Source organism: Mercenaria mercenaria, chromosome 10 (genome assembly GCF_021730395.1).
Source record: "Mercenaria mercenaria strain notata chromosome 10, MADL_Memer_1, whole genome shotgun sequence".
NCBI lineage: Eukaryota > Metazoa > Mollusca > Bivalvia > Venerida > Veneridae > Mercenaria > Mercenaria mercenaria.
The window spans coordinates 7,829,387-7,846,929 of record NC_069370.1 but is presented as its reverse complement, the minus strand read 5'-3'; the positions used below and the strand labels follow the sequence as shown (position 1 = coordinate 7,846,929).

The window sequence follows — 17,543 nt, the reverse complement described above, 5'->3', positions numbered from 1 at the left end:
TTTATAGTAACTGTAGAAATTTATTAGCAATATATTACATATGTTATAGATATATACTACATAATCTGATAAAGAAAATTAATTGAAAAATATATATCCCATAAGGAGTTGCCCAAAGTACATTCCCATTCAAATAGAGGAAATTAACAATACTGAAATTACGAACAGCCCTCATGTTAAAATTTTAGGTATGTATAATATTGTTATATATAGAGAGATTTAAATCCGAATCTTTTGAAAGGATATTCGAATTGCTAGTTTTACTTAACTGGAGCTCCTGGGGATAAATAGTATACGCAATATGAGCAAGCAGAACTACCAGATACATGTAGTATCCAAGAGCCACAAGAATAGACAGCGTGCTCCACATTTTCGTTACTGGACAGTAAATAGGGCATATCTGAGTAAACTCGACCAAAAGGAGTGCTTCCCCCCCCCCCCCCCCCGATGTGGATGATGATGTTGAACAACAGTGTAAGTTTGAGTCAACACAGACCTGAATGTCTAAATGTTAAGGGACATAATTTCTGCTACAGAAATGTACCTTGTGTCATATGATGAGAATGATGATATGGAGTCTTTTTAAGTTTAAGTAAATCCATTTAGTAGTATAAGGGATAGAATGAAAGTGTATCTAAACTTTTTCTTCAAATTCAAAAGGAGGCATCACTCATGAATAGATGAATCGGAGCTTTCAAACTTGTTTCTTGTGATGTAGGTATTGATATATGACAATTTTTTCAAGTTGAAATCAACCCTCATTTTAGTCATAAAAGAGATAGATTGAGAGTACATCGCAACTCTAACCTGAAATTCTAAGTAAAATGGAGATATATTTAATGAAATATGGGCCTAATATCACATGATGTGGTGGAGGATGTGTAACACCTAGTTTAAATTTAAATCCATTCAGTAATAGCACAGATATACTGACTGAATCAACATTCACATTCTTAGTAAAAAGTGGGAGAGGGAGTTATTCATGAAATATTGGCGCGAAAGCTATGACCTTTGTGTCACATGATATGGGTGATTATGAAAAATAACTATTTTAAGTAACAAAATATCAGAAGAAAGCGCATCAAAATTTTAACCCATGTGTGGACGCAGACGTTTACGCGGACGCCATCGCCTAGGAGTAGTATAGCATTATATGTTTCGTACAATTAAAATAAGAAAGGGATTATCCAGATTAAGGATATCACCAAGGCAACGTAATGTGTTGTTAAATGCAGTGCACATGGAATAGAAAAGATTCAGTTCATGCATTTTTATCATTGTGTGCATTTTGAATAATAAAATTATGCATACAGGCTTTTGTTATACAAAACAAGGACAAACGTCCATCAGGAACAGCCACATTCATTCAAAGGCATTTTTGTACCTAATAATGCTAAGCAATAAAAATCAATGAATTATCTATGAGTAAATTAGAGTTATGTAATGTTAGGTTATTAAAGCATGTCTGAGCGTTGTAAGAATAGCTTGTTAGCATGTATAATCGGTTAAATACAGGTATTTTAATCGTCAAAACGTATTCAATCAAATACATACCGGTATTATATCATAACATTCTAATCTATTACACTTGTAGTATATATAGCTGAAACAATCTTTATGAGCTAGACACAACGAAAATGAGTTACTTCATTTCAGTAGACACCGCTCAGTACCCAGTGCTGACTGATCATTTCGCCTCAAAATTTAATGTTGAGAATTTAGAAAAAGTTTGCTTCTTTTTGAGTAAGTTACGCTTATACCGAAGATGTATCTGCTAAGCATTTGAGATTTTTGATCTTTTCATGGTTATTTTCATGAATTTAAGATTTGTTTTCGATTTACCCAGTTCAGTATGATCCATTTTTTGCAATATTTCCTTCGCTTGTGAAAATTGATGATTAACAGATGTTAACAAAAAGCTGAACTGTAAGAGTATATGGTTTACTGTAGAAATAAGCAGTTGCTTATCAAATTCACTGGGAAAAGATTTTGCTGGAAAAAAACCATCTCAAAAGAGTAATTGTCATTTTTTGATTGTTTCGACTCGGTTGAACTACAACGAGACATGTAAATACATCAATGAAGGTTGTTCTCTTACACTGGATTTAAGAGCAATGGGTTTATTTACCTGGATATTTCTGCTATATCGCATAACCTTCATCAAATGACTGCACTGATTTCTGCGATATAGCAGAAATATCCAGGTAAATAAACCCATTGCTCTGAGTAAATGGATTTATTCAAAATAGAGACATGGAAATGTCGAGGTCATGCACTCAAAATGTCAAGGACCGACAGGTTTCACATTTCCAAGTCCGACAGGCTTCAGATACCCATGCTCATCAGGTTTCACATTTCCAAGTCCGACATACTTCAGATATCCATGCTCATCAGGTTTCACATTTCCAAGTCCGACAGGCTTCAGATATCCATGCTCATCAGGTTTCCCATTTCCAAGTCCGACAGGCTTCAAATATCCATGCTCATCAGGTTTCACATTTCCAAGTTCGACAGGCTTCAAGTATTCATGCTGATCAGCCATTCTTTCATACATATGCTCCGGCAATTTCTTATGTTTCAATTCAGAATATGGATCATTTGCTCCTTCTTTTCCAGTGGTTGAAAAGTTTTTCGGTATTTCAGGTAACTTTCTCCTTACTCCACTGACATCCACGTAACCTTTTTCAGATAATTTATGTCCTTCATATGCGTAGTCATATTCGTCTTGTGTATCTTGTTCAACAGCATTTAAATCTAGATATTCATTGATCTGATTTCTAACAACGCCTTTCTCGTAAGTTTGTGCCAGTTCATTTCTGTTAACTGAAACAATGTCTAGATAACCGTCATCTTTGTTCTTAGTTACTCGTAATGCATTAACATCTATTATGTCTGATTCGTCCCCTATCGTATCGTACTCTTCTTCCCGTACCGTAGAACGAATGCTTGTTGCCAGGACATTGTGATTACTGGATCTGAAAATATATATACATAACTACCTTACAATATGCTGATCATTTGACACTGTGCATATATTAAATGATCGACAGTCCAGATAAATCGAATGGCAAATTACATGTGCCTACTGGCGATGTTCTAGATCCCTTATGTTGTTGCGATTTATATAATCCATATTGGCAAGAATCAAAATATCCAGAATTGCAATTTATATAGTTGTTGCGATTTCTTATAATTGACATGTACATATTGGCGATGGTCTAAATATTGTATATGTACATATTTTTGACGATATCAAACTTTAACTTTATATGTACTTAATGGTTATGATTTCTTAATACAGGTATAAACCGAATTGCTAAAATATCAATCGTACCCATTAGCGATAAAAATATATATTCATTCTACCTATTTACAATTATCTTAATATACAATCTAAATGTCTATCTAAATGTATATCTTATTGCATGTACCTATTTTCCTTGACTGGTTTGTCATTGGTATCTGCGGCTCCTGTGATATAAACATTTGATTAATAAACGCTTTTTCTTACGAAGAAAATATTATGTAACATCACAATGTAGGATAAGCGAGCCAGCAAATAAGACAGCCTTTCGAGGCTTGCTATGAAAGTATCCCGAATTAGAACGCATAATCTATACTTTAAAAAGTTATATAACCTGTATTCTGAAAAGTTTGCATTGCTAATGTTACATGGCAATCAACGTTTCTTGTTTCAAACTATTTACCTTTATGACTTTGTATTCAAAATAAATATTCCTTGTTAAATGTTAGATATATATGTTAAATTATGTACGTTTTCTGTTGTGGATAGTGCGTTGTAATAATACTTTATTTGGTAAAACACATGACTTCGCACCTTTGATTTTTCTCCTGTATTGACAGAAACAGATAAAGAACAGGATTACAACCAGTGTCAAACCACCAACAACCGAAGACAATATTATCACCAACATCATTGTATCTGTGCTACTATCAACTGAAAAACATTCATTGCAGATATTAGTTTGAGTCCTGCTTAATTTCTGGTTAAAGAAGTAAGACAGTTTAAGCAGTTGTGAAAGTAACAACTGTAAAATGTGTCAGTGATTTTTAAATAAAGACAAAATATGATCATTAAAGGTTGAAAGTCAGTAATTCAAATCCATATTTGTCTCATATAAAAACGACAACTTCGGGTTGTCTTTACGTATCTTTACAGAACATCACTTTTCCATACACCTATTTTTCATGAAAGTTCTATCATAAATTATTCAAAAAATGAAAAGAAAATAGGGGATTGAATAGTTCCTAGTGAAAGGCCAGTCAGTTGTGTTCTGCTACCAAAAAATACAAAAAGAAATGGCGCATATTTGCTCTTGTCCGCAAAATAAACATCTACTTCCGGTTTCGATCTGCAAAATTTGCCGTTGGGAATGCATAAACATGATATCCGTCTCATTTCTTGCAGAATATATTCTAGCAGTGAAAGAAAGAGACCAAAACACTCGTTCTACACGAGTTTGCGCAAACATATAAGAAAATTAGGATCTATTTATTATGGACTACTTTCGACTACACCAAGGAAGCACATTTTCAACCGAATTACTGACCTTATTCCTAAAAGGAAACTTATTCTTCAAAGATACAAAATATAACCTTACATTTGAAAAAATTGATATAGAATGCCACTACTACTGGTGTCTAGTGATGACGATATAGCATAATGCTGTATTTTTACCGACATATGAATTACCTATAATTATTTACAGCGAAAGAATATGTGTACCTTAACACTGTGTATGTGGAGCTCTCGTCTTTACATGTAGTGGTATATGCGGAGCTTCCATATTATGTGCAATATTGGTCTTTTTATTCAGTTCTTTCAGGTGCTATTAACTGCATATGCAGTTTTCAACTTTGTATTTAAAGTATGCAGTGGTTTTAACTGTTGCTGTTTAGTGCATGTGATTTTATACGCTGTTCTCTTTACCTTTATGTATGGCGTTTGTATTAATTATATATGTGGTACCAGCACCCATATGTGAATTTATTTCAAATTTACATGCAGTGACTTCTATTGCATATAGAGTACATTATAACTTTATATGTGGAGCTCTATATAGTTCCTGTCGTCTTTTCAGCTTTCTTTACGGTTCTTTTTATTGTGTATGTTTAAAGTGCATAATGATTTTCGAAATAAATTGGTTTCATAATATGGTTTAACAGTAAACAGGTTTTTACCAGATATACGCTTGAAATAACTGCAAATAATGTTAAAAGTATCGAAAATGAAAATTTAAGCACTACACATGATTGAAGGCGGACGAATGAAAGCTGTAACAACCACACAAACCCAACGGTTAAAAGCACCACAGCAACATCAGAAATCTGAAATCAACTCATATGCTGCTGAAACCAAAATATGAATATGTACAATTCCAAGTACTTCGTATTCTGTACAAATGATATTTTAAGTTTAAAGCACAACATATGTGGGTCAAAATCGATTTATATATTGTTAAAACCTCCGTATATACAGGTATTGGTTAAGTCCGCATCCACACTGCACAAAGTTAGAAGGATAGCGTATACAGTTAAAGTTTACATATATAAATTTGAAAGTAATATTTTAATAGTTCAATTTAAATACGCTCAAACATGTATTGGACGATTTGCCAACGGAAAGACACAATCTAGCTGCGTTAGGCTGTTGCTTGCTTAAGCCAAAATGGAATAAGAAAAAGAAGAACATTTGGGAACTGTCCGGCTGCTTAAATCAAGCGGGTGTTGGGTATTTTATAATCACCCCTTGGATATGGTGCCTGTTCTTTTAATTTTGTCTTTTGGCAGTTCCTGTGATATGCAGGCTCCATAACCTCAGATCCCCTTTCTAAATTCCAGTTTGTTTAGTTCTGCCCATTGTTTTCTCGTTTAGGGCAAACCCATTATTTTAACTGGGGACCATACGCCGCTTTTCTTGGAATTACATGCAAGTGTACCATTGAAGGTTCCATGTGCACCGCCGTATGAACACATCTGCGGATGTCTCTAAATTATTTCTGTACTTTTAGCATGTGTAAATGTTGAGTTCAGCTCAACCCGGGGCTAGAGGGCGTGGACGGTAGCATGCATTTCCACTACCGTCCATGAACAGGCTCAATCAAACCGAGCCTGCAACATTTTCGTTTTTGTTGTGTTGAGATATCTGTGGAGTTTCCACTTTTTCTATTTCAATACTGTTGGTCGCTGTAGCAAGTTCAACTACCAGCTAAAAGCACCACTTATACTGTGCCAAGCATCCCTCCAAGCATCATGTTCATGAAAACAATCCCTGACAAATAAGTAGATGCACTTTATATACCGATTTATCTACAGCATATAACGCTATATCAACATCAAGAGACAGCTATCTCGTTCCAAAAATAAATTCTATTGTGATGGATATTCCATGACTATTGTATATTTCTGTGATGTTAGCGTTGTACGTTCGCGGAAGTTCCAGTTTTTCTACTAAATAACGTTTAGTATTTTCTTTTTTCAGAAAAGACTAAACGCTCATATACAAATAAATTTAAATTTACAAACCTGGTATACATGTATCAGCATCTTGCATTTCATATCCTTGTAAACAGACGCATTCGTATCCACCTACTGTGTTTTTACATTGTGTGTTTTGACTTTGACATATAGTGGAATTTAAGCATTCATCGACATCATTCTCGCATGTTATTCCAGACCAAGCCGGTTTACATTCGCAATTGCCAGTCACTTTGTCACATTTCCTGCCATCGAGACTTTCTTTTGATCTATCAGTATTGCAGCTACACGTCGAGGAACAATTTCTCCCATAGTTTCCAGCGCTACATTCTATAAAACAAGTTTTTGTTTCATTGGGCTATCATGTAGTCATTTTAAATTATGGATCAACGTAAAGTAAAGTGAGACACTACTCTTCCGCTTATATTTTCCGCCTGAAATCTGATTTGTGTCTATAGATCATGTAGAAAACTTTATAGTGTTGCTGGTGTTAATTGATGATATAAAGCCCTGAACAGACTAGCCTATCTGTTTCTTCTTTTAAAGATGGTAATATTTTATGTAGGTCTGAATAATTTTAAAACTGTACATAAGCCTTAATTTTATACACACCTTTACAAGTATCTCCAACTTCCATAAATCCAAGCTCACACTCGCATGTGTAAGATCCTGGACTATTAACGCAATTTTTATTGGTCGGACATACAATTGAAACTGTTGCGCATTCATCGATATCATCGCTACATGAATTACCCGTCCAACCGTCAACACAGAAACAGCCACCGCTCAAAATGTCACACGATTTCGTGTTAGCGGCGTTGCATTCGCATGGCAAACATTGGTCACCATAAAATCCTTGACGACATTCTATGAAATTAGATCAATTTAATCGAGAGTTTTACAACATTAAGAATGAAATCACACAACTACTTACTACTCTCTTATTAAATTAGATATAGAACATTGAACAAATGATTTCTTGAAAGAAGACTCTTTCCATAAAACAATGAGTGTGTTCATAAAATTTAAGTTGCTAAATTTGACCTAGCTCTATCCATCTATTTACTATAATTTTAGTTAACTGGTACTTTATTTACTGAAAAGAAATTCAGGAACTGAACCTTCTGTTTATATAGGTTAAAATTACTTGAACGCTTACCACTTGTACAAGTGACATAAACATAATCACTGCAAGATTCCGAATGGTCGTAGTGTCCTTTCTTTTTGTAGGTGCATTGATTAAGATGGCTTTCACTCCCTGTACATTGCAGATGTCCAATCAGAACAGTCGCATTCTGACTTTGAACACTTCGGTAACCAAGTCCTGACCTGAAAAATATCGCAATGTAGACATGTAGAAATTTGTGTTCAAAATAAATGAGAGGACAGCCGTAGGTTAATATAGCTTTCGACTAGTATCCAGTTACTCGTTTATTATCATGAATTTCTGAAATAACAAAGCGTGTTTTTTGTAGAACACTTATGCCAGTCTGAGACAACTCGGTTGGTATTTGCATATATTTTCACTCTAACGACTTTCAGTCGTAACAAATCAAAGAAAATAGTGTTTTTGTAACCAAAACTCCCAACTGCTTGTAGAGGAATTCGGAGCCAGGTCGCCCGTGTGCTAGTCCGATGCTCTAACCACTGAACCAAGGAGTCGACTTCTTGACGAAGTTGTTAGAGATTGGCTTTAAACGTGAAGACTACGCGTAAGCGACCGTAACACTTTTTTCTTCCAAAAAGTTATCATTCATGATGACGTGTTGACCATTTTTGCTTAGAAACTATTAACAATAACAAAATTTAATTTAATATGCAAAAGCAGTTTAAACTCTGTCTTGGTCATATTTAAATACAATCAGAATAAATTCCAAAACATTTCACAACAGTTTAAAACTGAACTTAAAATCTCCAAAGAATATAAATTCTTTCTTCAGAGATATTTTAAATACACCGTGATAATGTTAATCCTTCAAATGTTTCATGTCGAAACTGGCACTATTCTGTCAAAGTTTTTTCAATAAGTCCTTTCTTTAGGTTCTATCATATCCTCACGCAGCCCAAATTTAAAGGCAGTGTTCAGAACTTTTATCTATCACAAAGAATAAAAAGAAAATTCTGGAAAGACTAAGAACAAACCTAGGCTTTAAAATAATTGTTAAACCCTTTTTATCAGTATTGTGGTAGAACATTCTGGAAAACCACAGAATGTAATTAACATACACCATGTCTCAAAACTAAGTCAGTAAACAATAAAGTAAAGCCCAAGAGGAAATGACATTTGCATAACATTACCTTAACCTTTAGCTACTGTTCCAAAAACAAAAGGGCTCATCTGCTAATTACAGGCAACACTTCTATGAAAACTGTTGGACATAAGCCAAAGTTTGCCCCAGTGATTGATAAGAAACTGTTATCAATATCGATGTTACTGTGACATAAGCCATTGAGGTACAGACGTAAAAACAATGAGTATTATTTAGTTACTGAGCGAAAACCGTTTTCAATCTAGCCAGAGGCAATTGTGACTATGCAATTTAGCATAAGACCTTCCAAAATAACGAGATCATCTGCTGATCAGAAGCAATTACCACTATAGGCCAAAACTAAATTCTTTATAAATTGAGCAGAAAATGGAAACCGTTTTCAATCTCGAAGTCATGTGTCCTTCGCCTTCAACATACCGACCAAACAAAATAAACAAAATTCATCCACTGACAACAAACAATCGCCTTCAAAAGTCGAACGAATCTTGGCCAAAGAATTAATAATTATTGTGAGACCAAGTATACCGCAAATCAAAAGTCTGCCAACTGACAGTTACACTGGCACCAAAATCCTTCCCTTCTTTGAAGGATACGAGGATATGGATGTTATAAAAATATGTTAAAACTAAATATGTGATATGACGTAGTATGGCTATTATTGGATGTAGAGAAAACTGAATAAACAATATCTAAATTTTGTTTAATTGATGGGGCATATAAAATGCTGTAAGTTTGAAATATATGTGACTTCCTAACAAAATGCAACCATGTTTTGTTTCGGTTAGTGGTAACGTAAGTATTTTCGTTATGTACATACGTAAATTTAATCCAGTAGAGTCGAACTGTTAAGCATTGGGGTTTTTTTCTAGCATAAAACAACGTAGGATAGAAATATATCACATCTTTTTGACATGACAAACATTTTCCCCCAGGAAATTAGCAAGAATATGAACGAATTTGAACATACGTGAAGCCGCGTGTTTTGCAGGCAACGTTTGTATCTGCGGTATTCCATTCAGTTGCACAGACATATCCCCAAACTCCATCCACCAATACCTGAACAGCACCTTCCCTGTTTGACAAACCGTTCACCAACCTTATACTATCGATTTCATAATCTGCAAAGACACAACACCATGGACGGATGAATACTGCAAATCAAATGAAAAAGTATCTTCGGCATAAAGTATTTTATAAACATGTTTATACTACAGAATGTGAACTTTAGAATCTTATGTCGTCTAGCATGGTTGTATAGTATTGCCATTTAAGATTATTTAATTATACTCGAGCACTACACGGTATATACAGCTCCAAATGTGGAAGACTAGTGATTACTGCAATTTTAACATGTCTAATTATGTAAGGTCGAGGCCAGTAAGGCTATCAGGGACCCTAACATCCTTACCTCCAATACCGTAAAATTTTCTATAAGTACCAAATTGCTTCGAAACACCAACTGTGTGACAATAAAACATGTCATATGAAAAATCTCTTTTGAATTACATATATTTTTATTGTTTCCATGAGAATCGTTATTTGTAAGAAACAAGCATACTGATGACAGTACCTTGTATATCAGTCAGTTTTGGTACCTTCCGACCTATGTTATCAGAGCAGTATAATTTCAAATACTCCATACAGGTTTTATCCGATGTTAAAGGCTTTGAAAATTTAGTCCCATGTCCTTAGTTCAACAATTTATTATACGTTTCATGTCTTGCTGTAGGGTATCTCAAATAACCATGCCAAATAGTACATTGAACATTACTAAGGAAATGATTTGCTGTAAAGCTGGCGCATGCCTTAAATAAATTAATGCAGTGGCTAAATATCGTATCGAATATATAGAATACTATTATTGTTTCTTTTTTGAAACTATACTGCTTTTAATTTATTGCTCTTTTACCTATTTATAACTATTTTATCATTGTTTGAACATAAGTATAGTGCATTTTCAAAAATTGACGTTTTTTTTTAAAAAAAAATTATATATTGTTTCAAGGCGACTAATAGGCCGATAGGGCCGAGTGTTCTTAGTATTATGTAAGTAACATTTGATTCTTAATGTAAATTGTATAACACACGTCACTATAATATGTACTTATTTACTTACTAACTTACCTACTCACTAACTTACATACTTTCTTACTTCATACTAATTAATTTACTATTAATTTACTTACTTACTAACTCACTTACTTATTTACTAACTAACTAGCTAGCTAGCTAGCTAGCTTGCTTGCTTGCTTGCTTACTTACATAACGCAGCATTGACCCAATTATATTACTAGCGCAGTATAGGTAACGCCTTTACCTACAGAATGAGTAATATTGAGTTTTGTAAACAAAGCACTGACTCAACTTTATTACCCGAACAGTATAGGTAACTTCTCTACATACAGAGTGAGTCATATTGATTGTCATGACAAAGCATTGATCCAATTATATTACCCGCGCTGTATAGGTAACACCTCTACATATGGAGAGAGTACAGATTGTCATAACGAAGCATGGGCCAATTATATTACCCGCACACTATAGGTAACACCTTTACATATAGAGTGCGTCATATTGATTATCATAACAAAGCATTTACCCAATTATATTACCCGCACAGTAAAGGAAACACCTTTACATAACGAGTGAGTAATATTGATTGTCATAAAGAAGCAATGACCCGATTATACATTGTATTACCCGCACAGTATAGGTAACACATCTACATATAGAGCGAGTCATACCGATTGTCATAACAAAGCATTGTCCAATTATATTACCCGCACCGCTACATATAGAATGAGTAATATTGAATGTCATAACAAAATATTGACCCAGTTATATTACCCGCCCAGTATAGGTAACATATCTACATATAGAATGAGTCATATTGGTTGACTTAACGAAGCACTGACCCGGTTATTTTACCCGCGCAGTATAGGTAACACCTCTACATATAGAATGAGTAATATTGATTGCCATGAAGAAGCATTCACCCAATTATATTACCCGCGCAGTATAAGGCAACAGCTCCAAATAAAGGACGGTTGCAATAGTCGTAGCATGTCTGTTGTTTGTACAGACCAGAAACACATTCAGCAACTTCAGATTCGTTTCCTTTGCAAACCATGGATTCAAATATATCTGTGCCGCCATCAACCTCGCCATATATCATCACAGCATACCCTTCTGATCTGTAAAGTAAAGATGATAAAACTTGGCAAGAGCGGCGAGAGAAGCACAGTTTGCTAAGGTTTATTCAGAAGGCTTATCAATAAAATGCATATTTCCAGTCTCCGTTTTACAATTTCAGAACTACTACAAATCTTAATATCTTTAAGAGAATGAAAAGAAAACACCTTAGGCAAAGATCTCTTAAATTTTCAGGTCATTTTCACAGATCCTGAAATGGTGATTTAATCTCCATTGCCTAAGTGATTGCGCAGATATACTGTATACTTACAGATTCCAGTTATCATAAACGTACCAACAACTTACCTAAATCCAACAATAATGTTTTAGCTATAATGCCTGATATTGAGTTACCAATATGATTGCGTGAATCATTAACGTAGCAGAAACTTACCCAAATTCAAGAATACTACATAATGTTTCAGCTGTAATGACTGAGATAGATATATCAAAATGATTCCTTGAATCATTTACGTACCAGCAACTTACTCAAATCCAAGAATTCTATATAACGTTTCAGTTGTAATGCCAGATATAGAACTATCAAAATGATTTCTTAAATCATCAACGTACCAGTGACTTACCAAAATCCATGAATACTATATAACGTTTCAGTTGTAATGCCAGATATAGGGCTATCAAAGTGATTCCTTAAATCACCAACGTACCAACAACTTTCCTAAATCCAAGAATACTATATAACGTTTCAGCTGTAATCCAGATATAGAGCTACCAACGTGATTCCTTAAATCATTAACGTACCAGCAACTTTCCCAAATCCTAGAAAACTCTATAACGTTTCAGCTGTAATGCAAGATATAGGGCTATCAAAATGATTCCTTAACCCATAAACGTACCAGAAACTTACCCAAATCCAAGAATACTACATAACGTTTCAGCTGTAATGCCTGATTAAGAGCTTTCAAATCATTAACGTACCAGCAACTTACCCAAATCCAAGAATATTACATAATGTTTCAGCAGTTGTGTCTGATACAGCAGTACCAATATGTCTCCATTCATTCATGTAATAATGAACAAACACTCCTTCATACGGCTTTTTGTCAAAAGGAATTATCTTTGCAGGACCTCCTGGAACAAACATGTCAAAAATGCATGCAATAATTTAATGTTAAAACTATTAATTCAAAATGTTAAAACTATTAATTCTCCGATACTACTGTATGGAGGAAAACGATAATATTTGTCATCTATTATTTAGGACATTTTGTAGAATATTTCTCAACGGACATTTTTACATATATCTACTTCGATGCTTACTCTATTAGTATCAGCGATAATTAGGGTATTGTTTCCATGCCCGTTTATAATAATAAAGTATAGGCAAGATAAATGTAAGACCAATTTGAAGCTGACATTCAAATTAAAAACGAAGAACTGAAAAAGCTATTATTTAAACATGACAAATTATTGTTCAAATTGTTAGATTTTTTACTTCAGTACAAATGATATATAATGTATACAAATGATAACGTAAATTTCAAAATTTAAATGCTTTTTTTCTTAAATTGCTATTTCCGGCAACATATACTAAAATGTAAAAAGGATGCACTGGTTTTAATCATTTTATTCAGCGCACAGTCTTTTTTTCTTTTTTAGTGTATAAGTGGCTTACATCATACAGAAAAAGGAAAACGAAAGAACGAAAATATAAAAAACACGAGTATTTGTGCTTTTTTATGACTTATTTAGATAAAATACTAGGATTTAAACTGATTTTTACAAAATATTAACTCATTTCTAGACGAAATATATTAACAAATATATTTTCCTCTTCTAATTTCTGATACTAGTAACCGATATGGTTAAATAATTATTCTGATTTCCTACACATATATTTAGAATAACGAAAAAAATATAGCAAAAGCGTGTTTTAACACTATTTATGCACGATGGGCGATTATACGTCGGTCGTAATAATTTCACGAATGCGCAGCACGAGAGAAATAATTTGTACGACGTATTACCACCCGAGTGTATAAATAGTGTTAAAGCACGGTTTTGGTATAAGTTATTTCGATTCTAATATGCCCTTAATGTAAAGCAGTAGATAAAATATAGTAGCACTCTTTCTTGGTCGCTACAATGACATGGACGTCACCGCACGAAACATTTTCATTCGATTGAACCGAAGAACAATTCATAGTTTAATCTGAAAAACGTATAAAACTAGCATTACCCTGACAAGTGATGTAAGCAACTCCGGACTCCTTGCAATTTATATTTGTGTCATCAATGAAATTACAATTTTCTAATGACGATTCAGTGCCTTTACACTCCACCCTACCACTGTATACAGAGCTGCCGTTGCTTCCACCGGAAGAAAGTGTCTTTGCACCGCTGTCAAACAGTTAGGTGAAATAGTTCAAAAGTTAAAAAAAGGTATATCTAAATCTTATGTGTAAAGTTATAAAACATTAAAACTAAGAAATTATGAAAAAAGTGAATTATAAATAGATCTACAAGTATGTATAATACATGCACATTTAAATGTCAGATATTTATGTACAATTGAAAAAGGAAAGCATATTTAATAATTATTTGTAATTAGTTATTGTTATACATAGAAACACAGACACGTTCAAAAGCAAAGCTTTTCTGTCATGTTTGATTGTCCAGCTTAATGAAACATTTTTTTAATGTCAAATTAGAAAACTGTGAATGGATAAATAACTTATTGCACAAAAACTTTGTAGCTCATGTAAACTATTGGTTATATACCACAGCTTTTTTGAAGACAAATTAAAGCAAAGCAAATTGTATCTATAAATTCTGCTTTCATGTTTATCAAAACTTTCATAACCGTGATATGAAATCGACATTGTCTCATAGAAGCAAACATTAACAGAACGATGACAACTTACTTGTATCCTAAAATGTTACATGTAATGTTTGCAACTTCCATGTCTATTCCAGTCTCACAAAATGATTGCAGCTGACCTCGTATGCCGGCTTCAATCCGGCCTGAATTTGGCCAGGCACCATCAACTATCTGCACAGCTAAAGAAAAGAATGAGACAATTCTATTAATACTTATAGTGCAGTTATTAATTTCATTTTCATTAATTAATATAGTCTAATCGCCTGTGCATATAAGTAAAAATATCGTCTCGCCTTTTATAACTTTTGAAATATCATCTTAAAATTGTGATAAAAGTTGTATATTTTATCCATGAGCGATATCTTTTACATAGAAATAATTAAGGAAAACTGTTATACAATACAATACAAAGGTATGTACCTATCTTTCATGATAAAATATACTAAATACTTTTTCATTATGGTCGGCCAAGAATATACGATTTTACAAACAAGCAAAACAAAATAAAAGTAGAAATTTTCCATATTATCGAAACAACAGAAAGACCTCAAGGCTGATGCCATTATTTCTTCTACAATAAAATATAACTCACATGAGTAAATTTACTAAAGGTTAATGGCTGTATTATAACGTACTTACTTTTAAAATTCATGATAAACATATCTTATTTTCTTAAAATCTTAAAATGTTGAAAGGGACATCTGTGGTAGAGCGGTTAAGTTTGAATTATTTGTCCTTCACCGAAGTGGGCTAAACACCTCCCTTGGGATGTATAAAGCTATTATGTGAGGACTTAACCATCTGTCACGTGGGAGGCCGGTAGTAATACCCAGATTTTTGCTCTTGTCTAAAAAATTGTCCGTAAGAGCCCCTGAGGTTTCAGTTCACCATCAAATGCTTGAAAATCGCCATTTGACGTAAAGTGTGCGCAATTTGCCACTTGCCAGATAATAACTGGATATGTAACATTTCTATAGAAAAACTGTTTACATAAATAAGTGGATATGTGGTTGGCAGAAATATGCCACCACAATTAAGGATTCCGATCCACAAATAGGTAACATTTCGATGGCTGGTGACCTCATGTTTTTGGTATCATTTGAAAGAGTTGTGTCTCCTGAATAAGAATTAGTAAAAGAGGTGACCATAAATAATATACAAGAATCATTGCAGATTTGACTGCGAAATGATAAATTTTACACTGTAAAACTGGATTTCTGTTAAAGTATCAATGTAGACTATAAAGTAAAAAAAATCTTTAACATATTTTTTTTTTCAGTAGGCAATATACTTTCAAATGATACCAAAGTTATATGAGCTTACCAGGTATCACTTTTATATATTTTAATAGCACTTCTTTATAGCACTTGCTTGTTTATGGATCGGATACCTTAAGTAGAATGAAAGGGAAAAAAGATATTTGATTGTTTGGACGCAAAAAATACATTTTAATTTATTAAATAAATCCTTTACGTTTATGTAAAGACAGTAATAAATAGTGTATCAGTTGCTTTCACAGGTAACTAAAATACTAAACAGATAAAAAATGAGTAAGAGAGCTTAGTTCTACATTGTAATATGTTAGGACTTACGGTCACATTTCAAGTACATATCATATGTATGTACATTGCACCCTTCATAAACACCCTTAATTTTGCTACACCCGTTGATATCTGTGTTTGTGGAGTTACATCTTGGATAAGACATCCAGACCTCCTCCGTATCGTCAAAGTGTTCTGTTGTCATTGAAGGTGAATCTAGACTCTCCCTAGTAATAAATGTTTTAGATATATCACATTGAAGACACTGGCATCATACATTCGTTCTAGATTAACTTCAAAATCGTTTTGACCTCAGTTTGCGAAAATCTGTAACTGTGTAGATGAGTTTTGAAAAAGGCATGTTGTTGCTGTAAATATAAGCAAGGTAATTTACTGTTGTTGCTTTCTGGTGATATCCAATATATATCCAGTTCCTTTGATACAAAAATGCACTTGAGTAACTTAAGTGAAATAAAAATTTATGAGCATACAATTTCTAAATTACCTTACATATCCAAGAAGTCTACACAAGTCATCTTCGCTGACTGAGCCCCAAGCCCTCGCATTAACACAAACTGTACCCCATCTACCGTCAACTTTGACTTCAAATCTTCCTTCATTGGGAAGTACTCCACCCTGTAGGCGCAGACCTGTTACTAAAAATTCTGTAAGGAAAATACATATTTCAGATCAAGAATGATAAATCTTCAAGTCAAAGATACTTGCGTACGTCAACATAATAGAATCAAAGTCTGATATAATGTTGATAGGACTAAGTCAGTACAAACTACAAGATATAAAGTTTTTGCATCGAAAATGATTAAATCCACCAGTTATGTACAAAATTCAAGGTTATAGTGGACTGAATGACTAGAAGAACGAGAACCATATCTTGTCATATCCGATACTGCTACAGAAAAACATAGCATGAATGAAATTATACCAACCAAAGCAATGAAGACGGGAAAGATATAACGACCTTGTCTGCTGCTCGGCTTTCCAAGTACCGACTATACATTCTGTAGCATAGGACTCCGTGCCTGTACATTCAATCATACTGTTCCAGACATATCCAATGTATGACAGGTTCGAGTCGGGTATTGTAACAGTACTGAAACCTGTGTACCTGCATGCGAATAGAATCTGACTGACATTAAATAGAAATATAATAAATTTGATAAAAAATATATTGGTAAAAGT

The 17,543-nt window shown here is 33.7% G+C and overlaps 2 protein-coding genes across 2 annotated transcripts; both read right to left on the bottom strand.

Annotated features, from left to right (window-relative positions):
* LOC128559761 (uncharacterized) lies at nucleotides 1-6,849 on the bottom strand. Its single transcript, XM_053552226.1, has 4 exons — nucleotides 6,547-6,849; nucleotides 3,839-3,958; nucleotides 3,432-3,471; nucleotides 1-2,975 (listed from the first exon to the last, which is right to left on the bottom strand). The coding sequence occupies exons 1-4, from the start codon at nucleotides 6,572-6,574 to the stop codon at nucleotides 2,285-2,287; spliced, it is 879 nt and encodes a 292-aa protein (XP_053408201.1). The 5' UTR covers nucleotides 6,575-6,849; the 3' UTR covers nucleotides 1-2,284.
* Nucleotides 6,850-7,020: 171 nt separating this feature from the next.
* Nucleotides 7,021-17,475, bottom strand: LOC123559992 (neurotrypsin-like). The gene is made up of 11 exons (XM_053516680.1): nucleotides 17,291-17,475; nucleotides 16,849-17,008; nucleotides 16,395-16,570; nucleotides 14,846-14,981; nucleotides 14,161-14,321; nucleotides 12,911-13,052; nucleotides 11,778-11,962; nucleotides 9,736-9,886; nucleotides 8,848-8,911; nucleotides 7,658-7,910; nucleotides 7,021-7,365 (listed from the first exon to the last, which is right to left on the bottom strand). Exons 1-11 carry the CDS (start codon nucleotides 17,397-17,399, stop codon nucleotides 7,076-7,078), a joined length of 1,827 nt encoding a protein of 608 aa, XP_053372655.1. The 5' UTR covers nucleotides 17,400-17,475; the 3' UTR covers nucleotides 7,021-7,075.
* Nucleotides 17,476-17,543: the final 68 nt, after the last annotated feature.